This window comes from Ictalurus furcatus, chromosome 10 (assembly GCF_023375685.1).
Source record: "Ictalurus furcatus strain D&B chromosome 10, Billie_1.0, whole genome shotgun sequence".
Taxonomy (NCBI): Eukaryota; Metazoa; Chordata; class Actinopteri; order Siluriformes; family Ictaluridae; genus Ictalurus; species Ictalurus furcatus.
The window spans coordinates 13,077,815-13,101,521 of NC_071264.1; the positions used below are offsets into that span (position 1 = coordinate 13,077,815).

A 23,707-nucleotide genomic window follows, 5' to 3' on the forward strand; every position below is an offset into this window, starting at 1 on the left:
CACCTACTAGCCAATAAGAAGAAGATTTGCGATTCGGCCTATATTTTGATTATTACACGATTCTCTGGTTGGTGAATCTTTTTTTTTTTTTTTTTTTTTTCAATAAACTGTGTGAATTTGATTAAATTTACTTGACTCGCAAGTATCCATGTTTGCGTTCATAAATCATTAACATTCTTATTTTCTTAGTCAAGCCACAAACACAACAATGCTAAAATATGTTTGAAAATCAGTTATTAGGGCCACCATGCTGACGTTTATTTCAATTTCCATCAATGACTTTAAAAAAAAAAAAGAAAAAGAAAAAAAGGTCTGACCAATTTACATTTGCACTAAAAACATCTATATACGCAAGACAAGCAAATGTTCAACATCCTCCAAAATGTGTTGAAAAGACAGTATAACTGTAAATCATACTTCATGTTGGTTAAAATGAAGTAGTACTACTGTATGAAAATAGCTCATAACTCCTGCTGTATGGCTCAATTTACAAAGGGTTTTGGTTAATTAAATTTTTTTTGTTTCCTTTTTTATATGCAAAAAAAAGAAGGAAAAAGTAATGGAGTCTGGTTAACAAAAAGTGGCCTACTAAGTACCAAAAACACAGTGTTTTCACACACATCAGGGCCTGGGCATTTCTTTTAAATATCAGTGTTTTTAAATAACGCTGACTCCCTCACTACAACAAAACATCATTTAGTGCAGGATCACTGCCACACTGAACACAAACAAGGCTTTTGCTGACCTTGTTCGTACTGGGAATAACTTTTGTATAATTTTATATACACATCATAACAGGTGTTTAGAAATGGTGGACAAAACCGACACAAACGTAAGGAAAGAGTCAGAGTGTGTACACGTGTAAAAGAGCAACGTGGTCTTGGGTAAGGATTACGTCTTCACAGAGTACACAAATCAACGACAAAAGTTCTCAGTTCATTTAAGAAACGGGTGGTTCGGGTCTTCAGCTTAGTAGCGGAGGCTCTGTGTCTGCTGTTGAAGTGCGATCTGTTTCCTCAGCCGTCTGTGATTGTTGCTCAGCAGGGCTGTCCGCTCCAGGCCTGAAATGAGGCACAGCCACTTTCATTTAGTGATAAAGGCACAGGGATGCAATCACATGAAACCCCCAGGCATGAACTGACACTATACCACAGCATTGTTATATATAAGTGCTTGATTCTGACTGGTCAGAATTTTTTTTCCCCTTAATTTTCTACAACAGCAGCTCTGACAATTGCGTTAGTTGTAATATAAATCACCATATTAACGCACATATTCTAATACATTATAATTTCTAAAAACCGCTGATTCACAGGGACTTAATGCTGGATGATCTACATAATAGAAGGAGTGTCCAGTGTCCAAGCTTCGTAACGATCAGTAAGTTTTCCATCATAGACGAAAGAGGACATCTCAATAAAGCTTGTCTTGTTACAGAAAAACCAGAAAGCGGCAAGTCCTCCGTCTCCAGTGTAAATGCACTGTAATGGTCAGTACATTTTCTGCCTTGGGAGACAGCATTTTTTGTTTTATTAACTTGAAAAGAGAGCACAAAAAAAAAAGAGGCGCTGGTGAGGAAACGCCGTGCCTGACAGATGGTCCACATTATTAAAATTATATGTAAAATAGTTTACAGTAAAACTATATACACAGGTGCATCTAAAAAATTTTGAATATCATGGAAACATTAATTTTTAAAAGTTAATCAAATTTTTTTTTTAATTCAAAAAGTGGAACTTTCATATATTCTAAATTCATTACACAACGTGAAATATTTCAAGCCTTTTTTGTTTTAATTTTGATTACAGCTTATAGCTCATGGAAATAAAAAATTCAGTATGTCAAAATATTAGAGTAAAGAATTTATAATACAGAACTGTTGACGTGAGAAGAGCTATAATCAGCTAATTAACTAAAAACACCTGCAAAAGTTTCCTGAGCCTTTAATCTCTCAGTCTGGTTCAGTACACAGCCACAATCATGGGGAAGATGAAAGTAAATTTTGCATTTCATTTGGAAATCAGAGTCTAGAATATATGAAAGTTCCACTTTTTGAATTAAAATACGGGGGGGGGGGCTAGGTAACTTTTCCACACTATTCCAATTTTTTGGAGATGCACCTGTACAGTTAACTGTATATTACAAAAAATCATAATCATTGATAAATCTCTATGGTATAAGAGGAATAAAACATTACACAATCATGAATTATTTTCCTATAACAGCCCGTTTTATTCCTTATGTAATCGACATTTCCCCTTCTGTCCTCAGAGTATTGAAAGTCATTATTTTTTGTACTTTTGATGTTAAATTTACATCTGAAATGTTGTGCCTCAGGAGCAGCACATAGTAAGAGCATGCTAAATCCACACCACATGTGTTCTTCATGTACTATCAGAACTACAGTATTTATCAAAAAATAAAATAAAATGCTAAAAAAAAAAAAAAAAAAAAAAAAAAAAAAGTACACCTGTACCAATGAAACATATGGCATAGGGACAGACGAAGTTGGGCCAGCTGTAATTACAACACAATTCAATAACAATATGAGACAGTGGGGCTTTATTCTGGTTAACACTGGCTATCACTGCCATACAAATTATTTTTTTCTGTGAATCTGTAAGTTGCATATTCATATCATCTTTGCTGGTTATGATTTTAAATAAAGTTCACAGACTACACACTAGGGGTATTGAACTAAAATCTGTCAGGGTCCATTAACTATTAAGGATTAGTTTATTGCTAATCGTAAATCATTCGTAATGGTACTATGTTACAACTTGTGTATAGTGCCACAGACGCCAAACAGATGAGAAAACTCTCCCTTTTCTGACCTAATAGCCAGTAGCCAGTCTCTTGGTCCGATGAGCTGCAATCATGCTAAACAATTTACACAAATGCATGTGATTGGTCATAAAAAGACCTGCTACATAAGCCAAGCTGATTTCTTGTTTAGAAAACTAGCATCACTGAACTGCTGCCAGTTTTTTTACTTCGTTTACATTTATCAGCTCTGCTACAGTATTTTTTCAGTTCTCAGTTCGGACCACCCCTGCTAGAGAAAGTGTAACTGCATGATTTCAGGTTCTTTCTATGGACTTTACGCTTCATATATAGATGTGAGCGGGGAAAAATTGATGACGCATAAAAAAAAGCTAGTGTTTTATGAGACAGCTAGTGTGGATCGAAGCACTTGTTAGAATAAAAGTTCCACATGCCTCGGAATCAGCACCGTCATTAAATTCAAGTGTTCAGGATTCAAGACTAATGTTCATGAGATTCCCAGTGTGTGGACAGACACCTTGGACTGTTCAAGGTAATTACATTTGTTTTGGCAGCCAATAAGCCAGTGGTTAGAGTAACTGGTTGCAAATGATGTTATACAGTGGAGTGCAAAAGAAATAAAACAAGACATTTAATGCTCATTACCACAAAAACAAAAAAAGTCAAATAGTGTATGTTATGAGAAGAAAAAAAAAAAGATTGCATATGCTCGATGTGCATTTAACCATGTACACAAGATATTATGCTACATTATGTTTAAATAAACAGGTGGTATGATGGTGCATTCCTGTGAGTTTACCTTAGTAGATTAGTCTGTGCATATGTTTACAGTAAGTAAAACTTATTTACCTCTCGTTGTTCTGTGATTTGTGGTCACTTTGCTCCTCCTGCACTGCAGACTTTGGCTCCTTAGATTCACTTTCAGAAACAACGTCCTTCTTCTCAGCTTCTGACTCTCCGTTCACTGGTTTGGAATCTTGTGGAAACGAGAGTGAAATGCATCAGGGTAAATCTAAACAAAACCTGGTTTCTGGGAATAAGTTCAAAGCTAATAGATTGCTTCCATGCAGGTTATGAATTGTGAATTGTTATTGAACAGGAACTTTGACAGACCGTAGCATTTCTCTACACAATAAAACCGCAGAGGGCTCAACTCAATTAGGATGAACGACGTTTAAATTTTAGCAAGCTGCGAAGCCACAGTGTAGATTTGAGGGACAAGCAACATTAGGTGGTTGTATGAGACTATACAGAGAACTGGACAAGTGGAAAACTGGAAAGAGGAAGAAAAAAAATAAAATGTGTTCATAGTCAGTCACCATGAAAGATTACCTGTGCTTGGTGTCTCCGTCTGATTTTCCCCCTCACCCTTCTCCTGTAGTTTTGGTTTATTTATCTCCAACTTTCCAACAAACTGGAGTTTTAACTTGTTGTAGACCTCCGTAGCCTTTTCCATTACTGCACTGCTGGCCTTGTATCGTCGAATCTGTTGAATAGAGACCGATATGAATTTCCACTGGACGTTTCAAACGTCACAGCATACAATTTACTCCACTTATGTTCAGTTAAACGACAATTTGTATCAGTAACACATCCTGTAAACATATATACTATAATCAAGTCTCATCAGTTTCAAATTCTTTCGATCATTAACTCAACTACTTTTTGCTTCATTTCAGGACAAGTAAAAGAACTAATAACTGTACGGTGTTTTTAGTACAGACAGTGAGCATTAGTTGACTCATTTAATTAGTGTTTTGTTTGATATTAAATGTTTCTCAGAATTTCTGGGACAATGTGTGTAGCTTTCTCCATCCACTACAGCCATACAAAACTGAACCTGTGGCTGAAACTAAACTGGTATGATCATAAACAACTCAGGAAAGCAGTGTGTTGCTATCTTAAAGCATCCATAATGTTAATGTGCAAGGTGTAGAGATTCAGATTGAATCCCCACTAGGTAATAACAACAACAACAACCCAAAATCAAAGTGTTGTGGATTACAAGGGGTTATGTGTATTGTGTCATAGCATCACTTTGGGAGTTGAACTGAGAAAATAATAAAAGAATGTGTGTATAAAGGAGCACTGCATCAGCAACCTGCAAATAAACGTATAACCGGTATGATCAGAACCTGATCAACACAACTGCCATGAAGGTAATGATGTGCTATGGAGCATTCAGGTTTTATACCCTTTCTGCTGACAGACATTTAATATTTCAGGCTGATAATTTTTCCTCCTACTCTTCAATAAAAGAACAGAATAAGTTATTAACATTGCTTTGTATGTAACAAAAAGTCTGTAATTTCAGACTGCATTGCATTTATTGCTGGATGTTTCCCACATGTTCTACGTAAATCTTTTTACTATTAGGTTATAATGCTCTACTTCACAATTTGGTATAGGTGCTCAGGCAAGACTTCAGCTTGTCGTAGGGTCAGTACGTGAATATGGAAGGCAGACCTTTTTGAGTGTGGTGATGACATCAGAGTTCTTTTGTAGGATTTGACTGGTGACTGGTACAGCGCTCAGCTCCTCCAAGGCCTGTAAACATTTCTCAATATCCTGAAGCAAAAAAAAATGAATTACTGGTGGATAAAATCACAAAAAAACAAAACAGGCCTATAGATTATTCTGATTTATACCACAGCACTGTTGAATTCTCGATTGTGGTTCGTCAGAGGGTTTTGACCAAATGTCTATAACAGAAGCTGTGACAATAGTTCTGACTGCGAGGAAAATCACAACTTTACTTAAATGGCCTCTATGCAATATGTTAACATTTCTGTAGTGACACGCTTTTTGTAAAGCTTTTTGTGGAGTCCTCAGTGTCAGTACTTCAAGTATTTAATAATTGAGGTATTATAAACTTACAGGGTTGTCCACCTTCAGTGCAAACTTAATGTCGGTGTGCAGCTTTTGGAGTTTCTCTTCTGGAGATGGTTCTGAAGAGACAACACATTCAAAGCGAAAGTATGAGAAAAGGATTATACATAAGACCATTCACACCTGAAGGTGTGCAGATGTGCTGTTCATACCTTTTTTCTTCTCTACTCTCTTCTCAGGTGGACGTTCAGGTCTTCGTTTTGGCTTCTCAGGCTTGGACCTTATCAGGAAGAGCAGTTCCGATAAGAATGAATGAACTCAACCAGTAAAATTCAGTTCAGTATGAAAGTGAGACAAAAACAGCAGATATCTGTCACAGCCATCCATGGCCAATAGCCAAGAAAGCAAAATTGGCTATGCTCTCAGGGTGGGAGAGATGGCATACTTTCTCCCCGCTGTCAATCAGAGCGACACTGACAACCCGCAGGGGTCTGTGAGCTCATGCGTGCAAAATAGTGCAGACACTACGTTGATTATTGCATTATTGCCCTGTGATATTGAATGAGCAGCAGTTGGAAAATATACAGAGGTTGGCTTCATGTGTGTCAGAGGAACCACATACCTCCACCACCTTGAGATAGGAGACCGAATTGGGGAGAAAAGAGGAGAAAATGGCAGGGGGAAATGGCAAAAATCTACGTTTCTTACCTCGCTCTGTGCTTCTCCTCAGATCGCGGAATCTTCTTTTCCTTCCTCTCCCGTTTCTCTTTTACCTCTTTCTTTTGTCTGCCTTTCTGGCCATCTTGACGTTTAGCTGACTTTTTCACCTGAGAAGGAAAATCGACTAAGTGACATGTCTATAATATCCCACAACCTGAAAACGGAACGCTTCTTAAGGGTGAACTTGCCTGATCTGGCGGTGAATCAGAATCTGAAGGTGCAGGGATAGGAGGCGGCGGTGGTTTCTTGGACTTCTTGAGAGGATGGTCGTCTACGCCTTCGTCCGACCCGCTGCTGCTACTGCTGCTCTCGGCATCATCTTTCCGTGCTTTGCTCTCTTTTTCCTTCTTCTTTTTCTCGTCCTCCTCTTTCTCTCTCTCCCTCAACCGGCGAAGCTCCTCTGCCTCCTCCTTCTTCCTGCGCTCCTCCAGCTCCCGCCGCCGCTGCTCGTCCCGTTTCTTCCAATCACTGATTTGGTCCGACTCGCTGTCACTGCAAAAACAAATAAACAAACAAACAAACAAACAAACAAACTCAACCAACCAGTCTCAGTTTTACACATGTTTTAACACACAACATAATCACAGCTTATGTGTTTAAGCATTTCTGCCATATTTTAGTCCAAATGGACATTCAATAGCTAGACTTTTTGACATTTTAGACAGCTGGTTAACTGATGTGAACATAATTACTATACAAGCTTTTTGTTCTGCTACTACACACCACTGTGCACGTTATGAATATGTGGTGAATAGAAACCAGTTTACAGTCAACTCGTAAACGCAAGTTTATCTGTTTTGACTTTTTTTTTTTTTTTTTACAAACACCAACAGTGTGAACAAGCCTTGCGCACCTGTCACTGTCTGATGAAGAGGAAGGAGCTCTTTCTGGTGCTGGTTTAGGCTTCCTTGCACGTGGCTTCTGTGGTGGTTTTTCTGAAAACATATATAGGCATGTACTAGTTAATAACCTATTGTACATCTTTTGCCTCTTTTAATAAAAGGAGAGTCTTTTCTGCTGCCATCAAGAATTTCACTGAGTCACTAAACTAATTATGCTAAATGGACCACTAACGGGTGCCGGTTTCACCTTTCTTGCGTGCCTGTGGAGCTTTCCTGGGTGGAGGATCCGATTCAGACTCCGACTTGGATCCAGACTGAGATTCGGATCCAGAGACGGCCGGCCGTGGCTTCACGTCCTCAGAATCACTCCTGTCCCGCTTATGGTCTGACTGGGATCCTGAGCCTGAATCGGAATCTGAGGATGCTTTCTAAAAATACATGAGGAATTATGATGATCGTTATCGATTTTAACATGTTGACTGGCTCTGAATGTCATGCTTGTTGTGTTTCCCACCTTCCTCCTGCCTCTGCCTGCAGGCTTCCTGCCTCCCCGGCCACCCGACTCCTTCTGTGGAGTGAAGTCCTGAGGAGTACACCGATAAGGTTATAGAACAACCTGTGATGCTCAATGCTGAAGTAAAAAAGTCACAGCTGTGAGAAAGGATGTGATGCAGATGGTACAGAAAAACAGGCTAAATGTACTTTGTCTTTTTTTTTTTTTATTATTTGATATCATTTAGCATGAACCAGAGAGGCAAAGCAAATCCCATTGTGACCAGGGCTGTGTGAAGGAGTATTTTTAGAGCCGCAGGTTGCGTCACTATCCAATCCCACTCAGCTAGCCAGCTGAGTCAGCTCAGATAGACCGAGTCAGCTCAGATAGACCGAGTTCGGCTCTCGTTTTCGGAAGCTATTGAGGCTGGAGCTGAACATGGTGGAACAAAAATGTGTAGTCTATGTCTGGCTGTTAACTCAAGTATGGTTTGATGTATTCTTTGCTGCACAAATAAAACAGCCTAAAAAACACTGAGGTCATGAAACTGTTTTGGCTTTAATTATGAAAAAGACAACTTGTCCGCTACTTTTTTTAATTACTGGTCGACTAGTAAAAATTAATAGTCATGCACCCCCTAACCAAAAGTGAAATTTAACCTAATACTGTATTACTGAACTTTTACTCCACCAGAACTATAACCGCTGAATTGGTGATGGAGAGGTTCAGGGCTGACAAATGACACTAGCAAACCAATCAGTGTTTGTGTGCAGGACTGAAACAGTCCAACCCTGCTTGAAACAGAGAGAGATACCTGATCGCTGTTTTTGCCAGAGTCTGATTCAGAGCTGGGGGAAGGCTCTGGCTCTGAGGGCGATCCACTCTCCTCTTCATCTCTCTCACTGGATGATGCTCGTCCTCTCTTTGCTGGTGGCCGCTACAGAAGAAAAACCCAACAACGTGCCTCACATGACATGTCCCAGAATTAGTCATGTAAATCATTCTCGGACAACAAGCCACAATATTCAGAGGGTGTTCGATTATAAACGCTAACACTCGACACTGCATCCCTACACTGTTCTCAGATAGGACTGAAGGAAATGTAAATATTTACAGCACTTGTGGGCAAAAAAAGCTGTTAGAGTCACAGGTCAGAAATAAAAAGCATTCTACTACCTTAGCTGCTGGAGCTTTCCGTTTCACTGCACCTCTGCCTTGATCTTCACTTCCAGAGTCAGATTCCTCACTTCCAGATTCAGCTTTCTTCTGTACCACCACCTCTTCGTCATCTTGCACATCACTTCCTGGTGCAGGTTCGTTGTCCTCACTCTCAGACGAGCTGGCAGGCTAAGCATCGGACAGTTGGGTTCATTTATTAAGAAATAATAAATGACAATTGACAATGACAACATTGTGCTCAATTTACTAGAACCTTTGAACAGTATGAAGTAAATTATTTCTCAGGTTGCAGTCATTGTTTTTGGTAGAGAAATGTGACCCTTGAACTTGAGTAGTCGTATCAAAACATTGCAGCCCAAGAATCACAGGGTTGTTCGAAACTTAAAATGACAAACAATGCGTGACGAGTAAACGAGTTAAATCATTTACACGTGGTCTTTTCCTGACACTTTATCAGCATTATATCCAGATTGGGCCCAATATATATATATTATATACAGTATCTCACAAAAGTGAGTACACCGCTCACATTTTTGTAAATATTTGATTATATCTTTTCATGTGACAACACTGAAGAAATGACACTTTGCTACAATGAAAAGTAGTGAGTGTACAGCTTGTGTAACAGTGTAAATTTGCTGTCCCCTCAAAATAACTCAACAAACAGCCATTGATGTTTAAACCGCTGGCAACAAAAGTGAGTACACCCATAAGTGAAAATGTCCAAATTGGGCCCAAAGTGTCAATATTTTGTGTGGCCACCATTATTTTCCAGCACTGCCTTAACTCTCTTGGGCATGGAGTTCACCAGAGCTTCACAGGTTGCCACTGGAGTCCTCTTCCACTCCTCCATGACGACATCACGGAGCTGGTGGATGTTAGAGACCTTGTGCTCCTCCACCTTCCGTTTGAGGATGCCCCACAGATGCTCAATAGGGTTTAATGCTTGGCCAGTCCATCATCTTCACCCTCAGCTTCTTTAGCAAGGCAGTGGTCGTCTTGGAGGTGTGTTTGGGGTTGTTATCATGCTGGAATACTGCCCTGTGGCCCAGTCTCTGAAGGGAGGTGATCATGCTCTGCTTTAGTATGTCACAGTACATGTTGGCATTCATGGTTCCCGCAATGAACTGTAGCTCCCCAGTGCCGGCAGCACTCATGCAGCCCCAGACCATGACACTCCCACCACCATGCTTGACTGTAGGCAAGACACACTTGTCTTTGTACTCCTCACCTGGTTGCCGCCACACACGCTTGACACCATCTGAACCAAATAAGTTTATCTTGGTCTCATCAGACCACAGGACATGGTTCCAGTAATCCATGTCCTTAGTCTGCTTGTCTTCAGCAAACTGTTCGCGGGCTTTCTTGTGCATCATCTTTAGAAGAGGCTTCCTTCTGGGACGACAGCCATGCAGACCAATTTGATGCAGTGTGCAGCGTATGGTCTAAGCACTGACAGGCTGACCCCCCACCCCTTCAACCTCTGCAGCAATGCTGGCAGCACTCATACGTCTATTTCCCAAAGACAACCTCTGGATATGACGCTGAGCACGTGCACTCAACTTCTTTGGTCGACCATGGCAAGGTCTGTTCTGAGTGGAACCTGTCCTGTTAAACCGCTGTATAGTCTTGGCCACCGTGCTGCAGCTCAGTGTCAGGGTCTTGGCAATCATCTTATAGCCTAGACCATCTTTATGTAGAGCAACAATTCTTTTTTTCAGATCCTCAGAGTGTTCTTTGCCATAAGGTGCCATGTTGAACTTCCAGTGACCAATATGAGGGAGTGTGAGAGCGATAACACCAAATTTAACACACCTGCTCTCCATTTACACCTGAGACCCTGTAACACTAACAAGTCACATGACACCGGGGAGGGAAAATGGCTAATTGGGCCCAATATGGACATTTTCACTTATTGGTGTACTCACTTTTGTTGCTAGCGGTTTAAACATTAATGGCTGTTTGTTGAGTTATTTTGAGGGGACAGCAAATTTACACTGTTATACAAGCTGTACACTCACTACTTTTCATTGTAGGAAAGTGTCATTTCTTCAGTGTTGTCACATGAAAAGATATAATCAAATATTTACAAAAATGTGAGGGGTGTACTCACTTTTGTGAGATACTGTGTATATATATCTATATATATATATATATATATATATATATATATATATATATATATATATATATATATATATATATAAAATGCAGCATGCATTTTAAACAGATTTAAATCTGATCGCTCCAACTACGTCCAGTGGTCTGCGATGCAGTTTAGTCAGATGTGTAAAGCCACAAGCCACATCGGTCAACCAAAATCCCTTCGAATACATTACATCATAACGGATGTAAATCTTTAAGGAAATTAAAGGTGACGGTTTTTGGGCAACTGTATGAAAAGAGAAAACAACTCAAAGTTGGTACTCAAACATAACAAGCTGAGTTACATATTATTATTGGACCTCAGAATGGCATATAGTTAAATTCCTAGAACCATCCAATCCAGACACAAACCAAACGGGTGTAAATTAGGTTAGAAACACCAAAAAGTAGTTTCTGGAATGATGAGGTACATACTACTACTTACAGCAGGGGCATTGTAAGACGCATGTGGATTGTTTTGTATTTCCCACAATCCTTCATTAAACCCTTTCCTTTTGTTTGGCTTCCCATACCGGTCCTGGTACTTCTCATAAGCGAAGAGGTCTTTTGGTGCAAGGAAGGCTCTACATTGGAGGCGGGGAAAAAAAAATAAATAATAATAAAAATCACAGGATCATAAGGTGCACCGTTTTTGCAAATCAGTACAATCACTACAAATTCAGCCAATTAAAGCAACACTGGAAATTCTGTTTTATGTGTAATACACTTCTCACAACATACAGTGTCACTAAGAAGATTTACAGAAATCAGATTGTAGATTTATATTTAGATCCCTAATGAGCAAGTCAGAGGAAAAACTCCATGAGAACACACGAGGAAGAAACCCTGAGAGAAGCCAGACTCATAAGGGAAACCACCCTCTTCTGCATGACACCGAAGGGTGGAATTATAAATCATTACTCTTCTACAACTGTAAACTATAATGTCAAACAGCACTAAGTGTTATCTGCAATCGTCAAGTGTTACACTATATTCCTTCGCAACTAATACTCTGATAGCAACTTAATTATAGAATCCACAGATTTGTACCCAAGAACTGCTGCTGTAATCATAGAGATATCATATGATGCTTACACACAACAGCCTTTCAACACATTTAATACTGTTCGACTTCCAGTACATACCTATGGATAAGTAATGCTTTATAAATCTCACTACCCAGCGTCACTCAGAAGAGGAGTGACGCTGGGATGTGTGTCTAGGATGAACCCATCCAAGAGGATGGGTTCCCTTCTGAACCCTCTCAAGGATTTTCCCTCATGTCGTTTGGGAGATTTTCCTTGCCACTGTCACTTCTGGCTCATTAGGGATCCAAATATGAACCTACACCTGGATTTCTATGAAACTCTTTTGTGACACTGCTCTTAACAATTGAATGTTCTGTGAAACACCAGATGTGTGGGGACGGGACTGACGCTGATCCAGCATGTCGATCAAGTATCACATCGATGCATCCATGATTTAATAGTTTATCAGAATAATCTACAAGACAATAAAACATCTACAAATGATCAATTACCCCCGAGAATCTGAGAACACTTACGTCTCATGAGTCCCAAAGAAAAATATGGGGATTTTATTAGGGGGCGGTTTCACAGCCCCTTCAGCCACATCTTCAATCTGGAACAGACAGGACAAAATATGTACAGAATTAGACTGCATACAAATATATACTCAGCGTCCACAATGCATTGTTAGGATGGTGCAAAAAACAACAAATATCCAGTGAGAGGCAGCTTGATGGGCAGAAGCACCTTGTTGAGAGGTCAGAGGAGAAAGGCCAGACTTGTTCAAGCTGACAGGAAGTCTACAGCAGCTCAAATTAGGGCTGCAACAACTAATCGATAAAGTCGATAATAATCAGTTATTAAAATAAACAACGATGGAACAATGGATTAGTTGGGTCTGTGACGTCACTGTGGACAACAGCAGAAGACCTCATCATTAGGTTCAACTCCTGTCAGCCTCACTGGAACAGACTCACTGAAACTGGACAGCTGCCTGCTTTATTCCCCCCAATTCTATCCTCAACGGTCTGATTTCAGTGAAGCTGTGTCCTCTGTATACACCCAGATGTAGTCTTCTGCTGTTGTAGTTCATCTGTGTATTCACTCACACAGTGCTAAACAGGAGAAAGCAGCTATTGAGCACGAATGAATGAATGAATGAATGAAAATACAAGGGGGAGGGTGTAATAATTTATTAATGAAAGGATAAATAAATGTGAAAAATGAGGCACTTAATACAATGAATGAAGTCAAGAGATATTTCTAACTCTCATTAAACGGTCTGTGAAGAAAGAAGGCCTACAGATAAGGTGTTAGGAGAGAACTCTCCAGCTGGTGTGACTTATTGGGCCAAAACAAATGTACCAAGCAAGAAGCCTGAAACATGAAAACACACAGTTACTGCCCATTTAACACATTCATATCCCAGCCTGTAATAAAGTCCGCTCGGCTGCCCCGCCATCAGCCTTATTTGCATTGCAATCGATCAAGCTTCTGAGTTTTCATACAGTTAAGCTAACTAAATAGCTTGTTACCTGTGCTCATCTGCAACTAGCATTGCTATCCGTACGCAAAACTATGAAAAAACATGTTTGACTACGCGACACAACACGTTTATGTAGCGTAGGAAAATGCACATCCTCCAGAAACGGCCATAACGGGGGGGGGGTCTATCTGGGGGTGTGTGCACCAAAAGAATGCTAATGCTATCACTCAGTTCACTCAGCTCCTAGTATACTTTTCCTACCCGTATTCGACAAGCGCCGCCTCTAGCTCTACGATTGGCTAACAGCTCTGTACACACGGGCGAAGAGTTTGGAGGGATTAGCAAAGAGCTAATCCTCGCGCGGAAAGTGAAATACCATCAGCCAATCGTAACCCAGGAGGCGGTGTGACTCGGAATACAGGTGGGCGAAAGATGCAAAAGCGCCCCAAAACCTAAAATGTCCACTCCATTTGTGTTCGCTTACCCGAGCCGGCCAGTGCGGGTATCCCTTCATTTTTGCGAAGACGAGATCTCCGGGTCGGAAATTGTGCGGCATTTCGTCGCTTCTCTACGTTCCGTGGTGGTGTTTTTCAGCTTAATCTCTGATGTTGTTTGTATCTCCCTGTTGTAGCCCGTCTTCTACCCAACCATAGAAACCTCCACAGCGCGAGGCTAAGGCGGCTGGTTCCACCAGCTTCCGCTAACCGACAGCAACAGACGGATGTCCCGCCTTCCTGACAGGATCGATTGGCGAGAGTGCTTGTCAGTCTTGCTCGGAGCCAATCAGATTTTACAATGTGTATTCACCGTGAAAGAGCTCGGATTATTATAATTAAGTGGAAACATTTCGAGCAGCAGAATTCAAGTGAAAGGATGCAGAGAAATATTCCGGTTTTTGTAAATATCAATTAAAAGATAAAAGGTTGTGGAAATGTCATTTAACAAATTATTATTATTAATAACAAGTAATATCTGAGTGAAGAATGTAACGTTAAACTGAGACGTCAGCTCAGGGCCATGTGCTAAAATATTCAAAAAAGGCGCACATAGTTTAACTTTTATAAAGGCTATATATTAACTCATATCACATTATGACATCAAAATAACAAGCCCCAGGCTGATGTTTAAATAATTCTCTGGTATTAAGTATAGCCTTTCATATACTTTACTGAATAACTCCTTCCATAAACCACGGTACAGATGCCTCATTATAAACTCCCATATAAATAATAAACTTCTCTGTCTTGAATAGCATTATAGCCTGTAAGCAGTGTGCATTGTTCTTATTCAATCATAATAAAAAAAAACACTCATATTCCAAAAGCAAAACTGTTAAAAAATGAACAATGATAATAACTACTGAACATCATATATACATTATATTATCACTGGGGTGTAGCACAAACCCCCAACAGGTTAATGCACTCTTCTGTCTGGTGTGAAACTTTAGCTTTTTACTGCACAATTTTTGTTTCTTAGTTCAGGGTTTCTCAATATTTATGCAGCCAGGGACCCCTTTAACTGTAAAATAAATACCACAGAATCGAGCGATACTGTTTTATTTTACAAACATAATCTAACTATTAAAAAATAGCCTTATTATTTAAATGTGTACAAAATATGTTGGCTATTTATTACAGCCATAGAGCTTTTTATTGCCTTTCCAGTGACAGAACACATTTAAGATTTGTTGACATTATAAGTAGACTTTTTATTGTTGTTGTTTTTGTTTTTTCAAATCAGTTCAGTTTTATTTGTATACCACTTGTAACAAAAGACATTGTCAGAACGTAGCTTTACAGAAATACGTACTTGGATTTAGATGTCTAATGAGTAAGCCAGAGGCAGTGGTAAGGTGAAAAACTCCTGGAGACAACATGAGGTAGAAACCTTGAGAGGAACCAGACAGTTATAGAGATGTAGATGAGTAAAGGCAAACAGTTTCTGAATAAGAGTCCTGGAATGAGCACAGGACAGTCTTTATGATTACAGCAACAGTTCTTAGGTACAAGTCTCAGTGTCCAGGTGAGATTAGTCACTGAAGCAAAGGTGAGTCTTGGGTTTACACTGTTTATGGAAGGCTCAATTAATTTAGGCCTGCTTGTTTGAGTTATTAAGGTTAACTAGATTAAATTCAAGTGACCAGTCAAACAGACTAATAATTATATGGGCTGGATTGTGATTCCCACAACTGTAACAGTCCTCAGTTTAAGAACTACTGCCTTAGTGTCCCATCGGGTCTAAAAAAACTTAAGGGTTAGTGTAGCTTAATTGTAATTATTGGATCTATTGGTTTTTCATCCATCCATGTATTTTCCATTCTGCTTATCCTACACAGGGTCACAGGGAGCCTGGAGCCTATTCTAAGGAACTCGGGGCACAAGGCGGGGGACACCCTGGACAGAGTGCCAACCCATCAAATCACACAATCACACACGCATTCACATACAACAGACACTTTGGAAATGCCTACAATGCATGTATTTGGCCTGGAGGAGGAAACCAGAGTACCCAGAGGAAACCCCCAAAGCATGGAGAGAACATGCTAACTCTATGCACTTTACATGGGTTTGTGGTTGACTTACCACTAATTGTTTTATTATTTTGTATTTTAATCTAGGGGCACGGTGGTTAATTGGTTAGCATGTTTGCCTCACACCTCCAGCGTTGGGGGTCGATTCCCGCCATGGCCTTGTGTGCAGAATTTGTTCTCCCTGTGCTTTGGGGGTTCCTCCAGGTACTCCGGTTTCCTCCCCCTGTCCAAAGACATGCATGGTTCGCTGACTGGCATGTCCAAAGTGTCAGTAATGTGTGTGTGATTGTGCCCAGCAATGGCACCCTGTCCTGGATGTCGCCCGCCCTGTGCCCCATGCCTCCTGTGCCCCATGCCTCCTGTGATAGGCTCCAGGTTCCCCGGATGGATGGATGGATTTGAATCTATTATGTGTAAAGCACTTTATGGCTTCAGATTATTTTTAGTATTGTTATTGGCGTGTAGTTGTACATCCCAGACGCTAGGGGACGCAAACACAGTACTGAAACTCTGTACTTCCTGTCCGGAGTGTGTCGCGCTTCCTCTTGTTGATGTAAACAAGTTACTTTGCTGGTTTTATATGTGCAGTCAAACATTTCTTACGGTTTTAATATCACCACAATAACAATGAAGAAGTTTTTCGAAGGCATTAAAAGGGATATACAATTTAAATCAGCGGGACAAGGAAAGAAACTCACTGATGACACCAGGTACAAAGTGCTTTTGAGCTCAATATCAGGTATTTGACAGATAGCCGCTATTACAGATTTGGGCGTAATCCCAAATCACTCTGTACTCTATATGTACCTACTCTTCCTTATGAAATAACGCCGTATCCGTCCTATCTAGTGCACTGAATCTATGAAATGGAGCCATTTGGGATGCAGTGTTAGATTAACCAGCTGCATGAAGTTAAACCACAGCCAGCTTCAGACATTTTGATTAAATAACGACACGTTTTCTTAGTGACTTCCGTCGATTTACTTTAATCCTGCATATCTTCCCCACTCTATAATGAATTACTTTGGTATTTAAAAAGTCTTGTTTTCTTTCTTTCTTCTTCTTTTTTTTTTTACTGTCAATTCTTAAGGAGATTACGTTATATAGTAGAAATGTTGGGCCTCCTGACAGGGTCAAATATTTCATCAAAATGGTGAAAAGGTTAGTGACAGCGCCCTTATTTAATTGCATTTATTATTTATCCATTACATATAATTGGTGCTGCTTCTTAGTATTCAGTACAAATTAGTTTAACATGATACTAATCATGACATTATATTAACTGAATTATTTTGATAATAAAAGCCATGGTGAAAGACAAACCCTTCAACTTAAATAGTTTTGTAGCCAGACTTTGTTTAGGCCTTTAAGGAAAAATCCACCCTTTTAATCTTTATAATGTTATCCAAAAGTTATATTAGAATTAAATTCAGATTAACATTTATTCATCTATTATGGTCTATTTTCACATTACCCACAATGCCATTCTGCTGCCTGCTGATAGTGGTGCAGTGAGATTTAGCCCTACTTAAAGAAAGCAATGCAGTGCTTTAATAAAGCAATGCTTTATTCCTTTAGACTGACCAGCTCATTAAATCCACCATAAACATATTTAATGTGTTTCAGGGTGGAGTTTTCCTTTAATGCATTGGTCAGTCCCACCTGGACAAATTTCATTTCTATATAGTCCATAAAAATGTTCCCACTTTCTCTCCACTTTCAGCTCTTTACTCCAACCCTGATAAATTTTATGATCTATTTTATAGCACTAAGGAGGCAGCAGGGCAGACGGCTAACCAGGTTAAGCCTCGCGCTGCCCCTAACGAGAGCACAAAGAGAGCTGCAGCTGCTGCCCTGGCCAGGATCGAGCAGCAGCACAAACCCAGACCACAAACATCACAGGACGCCATCAGAAACCAGGGTGAGCCGTGGTTCGTTTTTAAGCAATCACTGCTACAGGACAACTAGTGTTTTTCTCAGAAGTCTTGACTTTGTAATAAACATTTGAGTTTGGTAAACATGATGGATACTATAGTAGTTAGTAACTATAATTCAGTAACTATAATACAATAGGAAAAGAAGTTAGGGTAAGTACGATTTTTTCCCATTCATTTATTTTTTCAATTTCAGTGAAGAGGGAGCTTGAGGCGGAGGCTGCAGCCACAGCATTGGAAAATAAAAGCACAGATGTAGAGGCAAGAAACAGTTTATTAAGCATGATTAATTCACGATTAAGTCCTGAGGTAATTGGTTTATTTGGTTTTATTATACTGATCAGTTGTGTATTATGGCTTTTTCAGGGTTCTAATGTTCTAGTGAAGGAGGCCGCATGTTTTTCTGTGTCTGGAGTTTACTTCATCTGCCCTCTGACAGGGGAAAAGTTAAAGAAGAGCGAGAGAGAGACACACATCAAAGAGGCCATTCTTCTGGTAGGTATTTTATTTTTTATACACAATCATCAACACCTCTTGAACTAGAACAAATTGTTATATAGGACACTTAACTTTTTTTTGCAGAGATTCTCTGAGAATCCAGTGGAGGCTTCTGTTATGATGATTCACACTTTTAACAAGGACAGAGAGAAAGTGAAGGGTGCCATCGACATCATGAGCAAGTGAGCATCGTGATGAGTGTGTGCTGCTTTTCATATATATATATATTTTTTAAAAAGCCTGCATCTCATGATTCATTTCTTAATCTAACATTGCAGGTACATTGATAATATCTGCAAGAATCCAACAGAAGAGAAGTACAGGAAGATTAAAGTCAGCAACAAAGTCTTCCAGGTGAGCTGGAGGCAAAAAAAAAAAAAGTATCACTAGTATGTCACACATTCAGTTTATTCTTTATATTATCTGCCTCCTTCAGGAGAAGGTGAGTGTGATTGAGGGGAGTCGGGAGTTCTTGCAGGCTCTGGGGTTTGAGAGCACTGTGCTGCCAGTGGATGGCCAAGGTGAGCCAATTTAAACCTCATCATACTGCTTAAACATTACCTTGGTTTCATTTATACCCCATTTTCTCCCAGTTTATCATTGACCAGTTCCCACCCACTGCTTCCTCTTACTAAGTTGGTAATGATCAGAGCAAGAAAGTAGAGAAAATGTCCAAAAATTACTGCCACTGTAATTCCGTACTGAAACAGGATGATGTATCAATAAGTCAACAGTGAATCACACGTGCAGAGTGACATGAGAGAGGAAAAACAACACACAGTTCTGAATGGACCATTCTCATTTTGGTCAAATATCTCATACAGGAAGCCTCCAATCAAGGATAATATATTAACCCATGTCCAGAGGTTTTTTTTATTATTATTATAAGATTTGGAAAAAAAATCCATGTTGTAATGTAGTAATGCAGTAGTAATTAATAATTAGGAAGAATTGCAATAAATACGTTTGTTGTGAATAACATCTGCACATGCTTCTCTTGACCTTCTCCAGAGGACACAGAAGAGTTCTTGGTGTTGGCTGAGCAGGATGCTGCAGCTCTGGAGCAGATGAAGGAAAAGAAGGAGCAGCTGCAGAACGGAGAACCTGTACGAGCCAAGCTGGACCGCCAGGCACAAGCTTTCAGACCCTCACAGCACGCAACACGTTTCGAGCTGCCACCGGACTTTTACAACCTGACTGCAGAGGAGCTGAAACGAGAGCAGCAGCTTAAGTAGGAAACTGAGCCCATTTCTCATATCTTTAATCCGGATTTTAATATTTGTGAATGAAACATGATTCTCTAATTGCTGATTCTCGTTATGTCAATAGACAGTTTTATTTGCCTGTCATTGAATATGTAAACAAAATGTTCTGTATTTCAGAAGTGATTTAGTTGAAAGAAACGCCATGCTGCGAACGAAAGTCATGCGGGAAAAAGACGAGCAAAGGGAGAGAAGGAAGTATAACTATGCCCTGCTGAGAGTTAGGTTACCGGATGGAAATATACTACAGGGTATGCAATCCTGTGTTTCACAGACAAGCTAAAAAATGTACTTTTCACCAAGAACATATTTGGCATGACAAAGAAATTATTTAGCAAAAAGTACAGTTTCCCCTTCACTACATGATCAGGTAAGTTATGTTTGGTTGTGGTTAATATACCGTAGCTACTTCAGGATTCGATCCTAAAATCCTTTCTGTAAAGACATGCCCAAATCTTCCTACAATCTCTTTTAAATAGACAATTTCTTTATCTTAAACTTTATCGTCATCATCTGCAAAGCATACAGCTTTTCGGTACAATTCCACGTTGTAAAAAGGATTCGCATGTCCAAATGGCTGCCTGCATAATGTTACAGCATTCAGTTTGTTTATAAGTAAGGAACAAAACATGTCAGGATGTGCTGTTAAAGGGAAAATAAAGAAACAATGGGGTGGTGTGGTTATTTTCGCATAAAAGCATGTCCCAAAGTGTTCTATTCCACTTATACCACAGCACATTGATAACACTAAAAATTCTTACTTATTCAAAAGCATTGCACAGCATCTGCAAAACAAATTTGTTCTTGTTATAAAAAAAAAGAGCACCAGTCTCTCTCTCTCTTTTTTAAAAAAAAATTAATTAATTACCCCTAAAAAACACCTTACTCTGGTTCTTACACCTCCACTCTGCACACTTTGCTTTTCTAGAACTCCATTATAAATCTTGTATTGTAGCACTACTTGTTCTCTGCTTGATATATCACTTTGCTTGTATTTCCTCATTTGTAAGTCACTTTGGATAAAATCGTTTGTTAAATGAATAAATGTAATGTAAATTAGACCAAAAAAAAAACCAAGAATTGCAGCTTGTCATGTTATATAGAAACTGCAAAGCACAATGTCCTGTATCTTGAAGAGCTTCCCATGGCAGAAAACTAAAGGAACAGCTTTAACTCTGACTGTTACAAAGTGCTGACATTGGAGACTCCTTCCAAAAATGCTAGATAAATATCCTCACCATTTCACCGCATCAACAATTGTGTTTTGCTTTATTAAATAACATTTGAATTTATTATATTTATAATAAATTTATTATATTATATCATAAATGTATTATATTATGTGATAAATTATATAAATTTATTATTTAATAAATAGGTTTATTATATTTAGTTTATGTTGACTGTCTTCTATACAAGTCTCTCTGTAAGCTGTTATAGAAACAACAACGTATTACGAGTGCATTAATATAAACCTGTAATTTGAATCATGAGTCAGAGTCATGCTAGTCGTTATAGAATATTAATCGACACCTGACCAATCAGAACTTAATAGCTATAGGCTTGTAGCTCCAAGTGCAAGAACATTAAAGAAATAAATGTCAGATACCAAATTTGCCTTGGCTGAGCAACTACATTGTGGGTGGTTTGTAAAGGCAGATATTTTCCCTTTATAGTGTTTACTGTGGTTAGGACCAAATGTAGTACTATTTTCTTGTACATACTGAACGAATCAAACTCCCCATTGAGGTTTTTTTTACTTGCTTATCATATGCCCACAGGGACTTTCTTGGCATGGGATAAGGTAGCAGTGTTGTACCAGTTTGTGCGTGAATCCCTGGAGAACGGTTGGCAACCCTTCGAGCTCATTGCACCAGGAAGCCAGAAACTAAAGGAAGACGAGGACGTGGCACTAAATGAATACAGCCTTGTACGTAGGCACTAAGAAATCATTTATTTTATCACAAATAAGATTTCAGAAATTATTGATAAATTGTCTTCGATGGATTTTTGTAGGGCTGCAACTAACGATTATTTTCATAATCGATTAGTTGGCCGATTATTTTTTGATTGATCGATTAATCGGATGGGGCGGGGCAGCCTTCCAGCACCATTTTTTCATTTATTTAAAATAAAATCCACACACTGAGTGTTACAATACACACACCAGAATATATATTATTCATTTAGGACTGTAGTTTAATTCTGTGCTTTTTTCCAATCTATAAAAAGTGTTTATATATATATATATATATAATATATATAATATATAATATATAATATATAAATATATATATATAATATAATATATATATAATATATAATATATATATATAATATATATATAAATATTATATATATATATATATAATATATATATATATATATATATATTATATTATATTATATTATATATATATATATATATATATATATATATATATATATATATATATATAATATAAAATGTGTGTGTGTGTTTATGCATTACTTTTTATGGATGCACAAAAAGCACTGATTCTACAATCCTAGCAATCCCTGGTTGATTGGTAGAACCTGTCAGTCTCCAGGGAATTTGGTTCAAATACCAGGTTCAGTTACATTTTATTGGTGGTGTGACATTTAATTTGATTCCCTGAATTATCTTTTGTTTATTTTATCCATCAATGCGACACTTGAACTTGTCTACCGTTCATAGGTTTTTGCAAATTATCATTTCATTTGTAAATAAATCAATCAATGAATGATGGTAAAATCAGCTAATGTGATATTTGTGAATGCACGTGAATAACCAAACTGATTAATTTTAAAACATCTAATTTGAATATATTTTGATACATTTAACAAATATATATTTAAACATATATTATTTTAAAACTTTCCTGCGGACCCCCTGCAATTACACTACTGACCACTAGGGGTCGGCGGAAACACTGCACTAGACGATAGAGTACGCAGTGCAGTGTGTTAGTGTACAGTACGTCATTTGGGACAACTTTTTTTTACTCTCCGAAGTGTGTTGTCGGAATAGAAGTAACGTAATGAGTAAATGTATTACGCCCAGACCAACTAATCGATAATGAGATTCGTTGACAACGATTTTCATAATCGATTATCAAAAGTTAGTGGTTTCAGCTCTGGATTTTTGTCTTCCTTTTTAGGCCCCTGCAGCTCTGCTGACTTTCTCCTGGGACGCTGCGGTCCAAGCAGACATTGCCGCAGCTGGAGGACAGAGCAGCTCAGTGCTGAAGCCTGAACTGCTTAAGAATTTGCAGACTCTGAGCTGAACAACTCTGCTCACCCTGCCTGGGCCTCCTGTTCCCACTTTGCTGTTCTAGCGGTTGTCCTTTTCCTGCTGAAATGCACACCACCCTGTGTTCAGTTATGGGAATGTTGATAGTGTTACAGGACAAGAAACGTTCACAAGATTTGTGCTTTAGTTAGTGCTGAAGAAGCTGTGGATCATTTGGTCAGGAGAGCCAGCACGACTGAGCAAAATGTGCATCCTGTCAGACTGATTGTAATCATTTGAAAAGGATTCTTGTGTAGTGATACCCACTATTATAACTTCTATTGCACTGTAATGCTGTCCGTATTAAACTATTCCTGTCCCTGGCAACTTCTCTTTTACAAGAGATTATCTCCAAGCTTTACTATTGAATTAAAGCACTTTCTGTTAACAAAAAAAATCTTTTGATAAATAATTGTCAAATGTACTTAACTTTGTTTAAAATTATTATTATAAAAGCTGTCTAGTTCACCCAGGCAACATTATATTCTTACTTGATATTTCAAATTTAAAAGGAAGAGCTTTCATATTTAAAAGGAAGGAATAAATTAACGTTGATTTCCATTCTAAATTCATTCCAGAAAATAGGACAACAGCCTACCTCCTCACAAACCAGTAAACCATTTTGTGAAAGAACCTTGAACACTAAATATGGCATTTGCTTGCTCCAGTAGCTAGTATAGTA

The 23,707-nt window shown here is 38.8% G+C and overlaps 2 protein-coding genes across 2 annotated transcripts; one reads left to right on the top strand and one right to left on the bottom strand.

Annotated features, from left to right (window-relative positions):
* Positions 1-103: 103 nt before the first annotated feature.
* Positions 104-14,218, bottom strand: hdgfl2 (HDGF like 2). The gene is made up of 16 exons (XM_053634184.1): positions 13,991-14,218; positions 12,557-12,633; positions 11,438-11,576; positions 8,845-9,015; positions 8,483-8,605; positions 7,690-7,758; positions 7,423-7,603; positions 7,187-7,268; positions 6,522-6,825; positions 6,322-6,440; positions 5,826-5,893; positions 5,662-5,732; positions 5,251-5,352; positions 4,117-4,270; positions 3,634-3,760; positions 104-1,061 (listed from the first exon to the last, which is right to left on the bottom strand). The coding sequence occupies exons 1-16, from the start codon at positions 14,060-14,062 to the stop codon at positions 965-967; spliced, it is 1,956 nt and encodes a 651-aa protein (XP_053490159.1). The 5' UTR covers positions 14,063-14,218; the 3' UTR covers positions 104-964.
* Positions 14,219-16,531: 2,313 nt separating this feature from the next.
* ubxn6 (UBX domain protein 6) lies at positions 16,532-23,493 on the top strand. The gene is made up of 11 exons (XM_053634635.1): positions 16,532-16,749; positions 17,806-17,960; positions 18,170-18,234; positions 18,340-18,468; positions 18,556-18,653; positions 18,750-18,825; positions 18,908-18,992; positions 19,483-19,702; positions 19,854-19,984; positions 21,515-21,663; positions 22,895-23,493. Exons 1-11 carry the CDS (start codon positions 16,667-16,669, stop codon positions 23,018-23,020), a joined length of 1,317 nt encoding a protein of 438 aa, XP_053490610.1. The 5' UTR covers positions 16,532-16,666; the 3' UTR covers positions 23,021-23,493.
* The last annotated feature ends 214 nt before the right edge of the window (positions 23,494-23,707 follow it).

Coding starts and splice junctions, on each gene's coding strand:
- hdgfl2 (XM_053634184.1), bottom strand. CDS start 14,062: ATGCCGCACAATTTCCGACCCGGAGATCTCGTCTTCGCAAAAATGAAG. Junction 11,577..12,556: donor TTCTTTGGGACTCATGAGAC/GTAAGTGTTCTC, acceptor CCTCCAATGTAG/AGCCTTCCTTGCACCAAAAG. Junction 7,604..7,689: donor CAGGCAGAGGCAGGAGGAAG/GTGGGAAACACA, acceptor ATGTATTTTTAG/AAAGCATCCTCAGATTCCGA.
- ubxn6 (XM_053634635.1), top strand. CDS start 16,667: ATGAAGAAGTTTTTCGAAGGCATTAAAAGGGATATACAATTTAAATCA. Junction 18,235..18,339: donor ATAAAAGCACAGATGTAGAG/GCAAGAAACAGT, acceptor TGGCTTTTTCAG/GGTTCTAATGTTCTAGTGAA. Junction 19,703..19,853: donor AAACGAGAGCAGCAGCTTAA/GTAGGAAACTGA, acceptor TCTGTATTTCAG/AAGTGATTTAGTTGAAAGAA.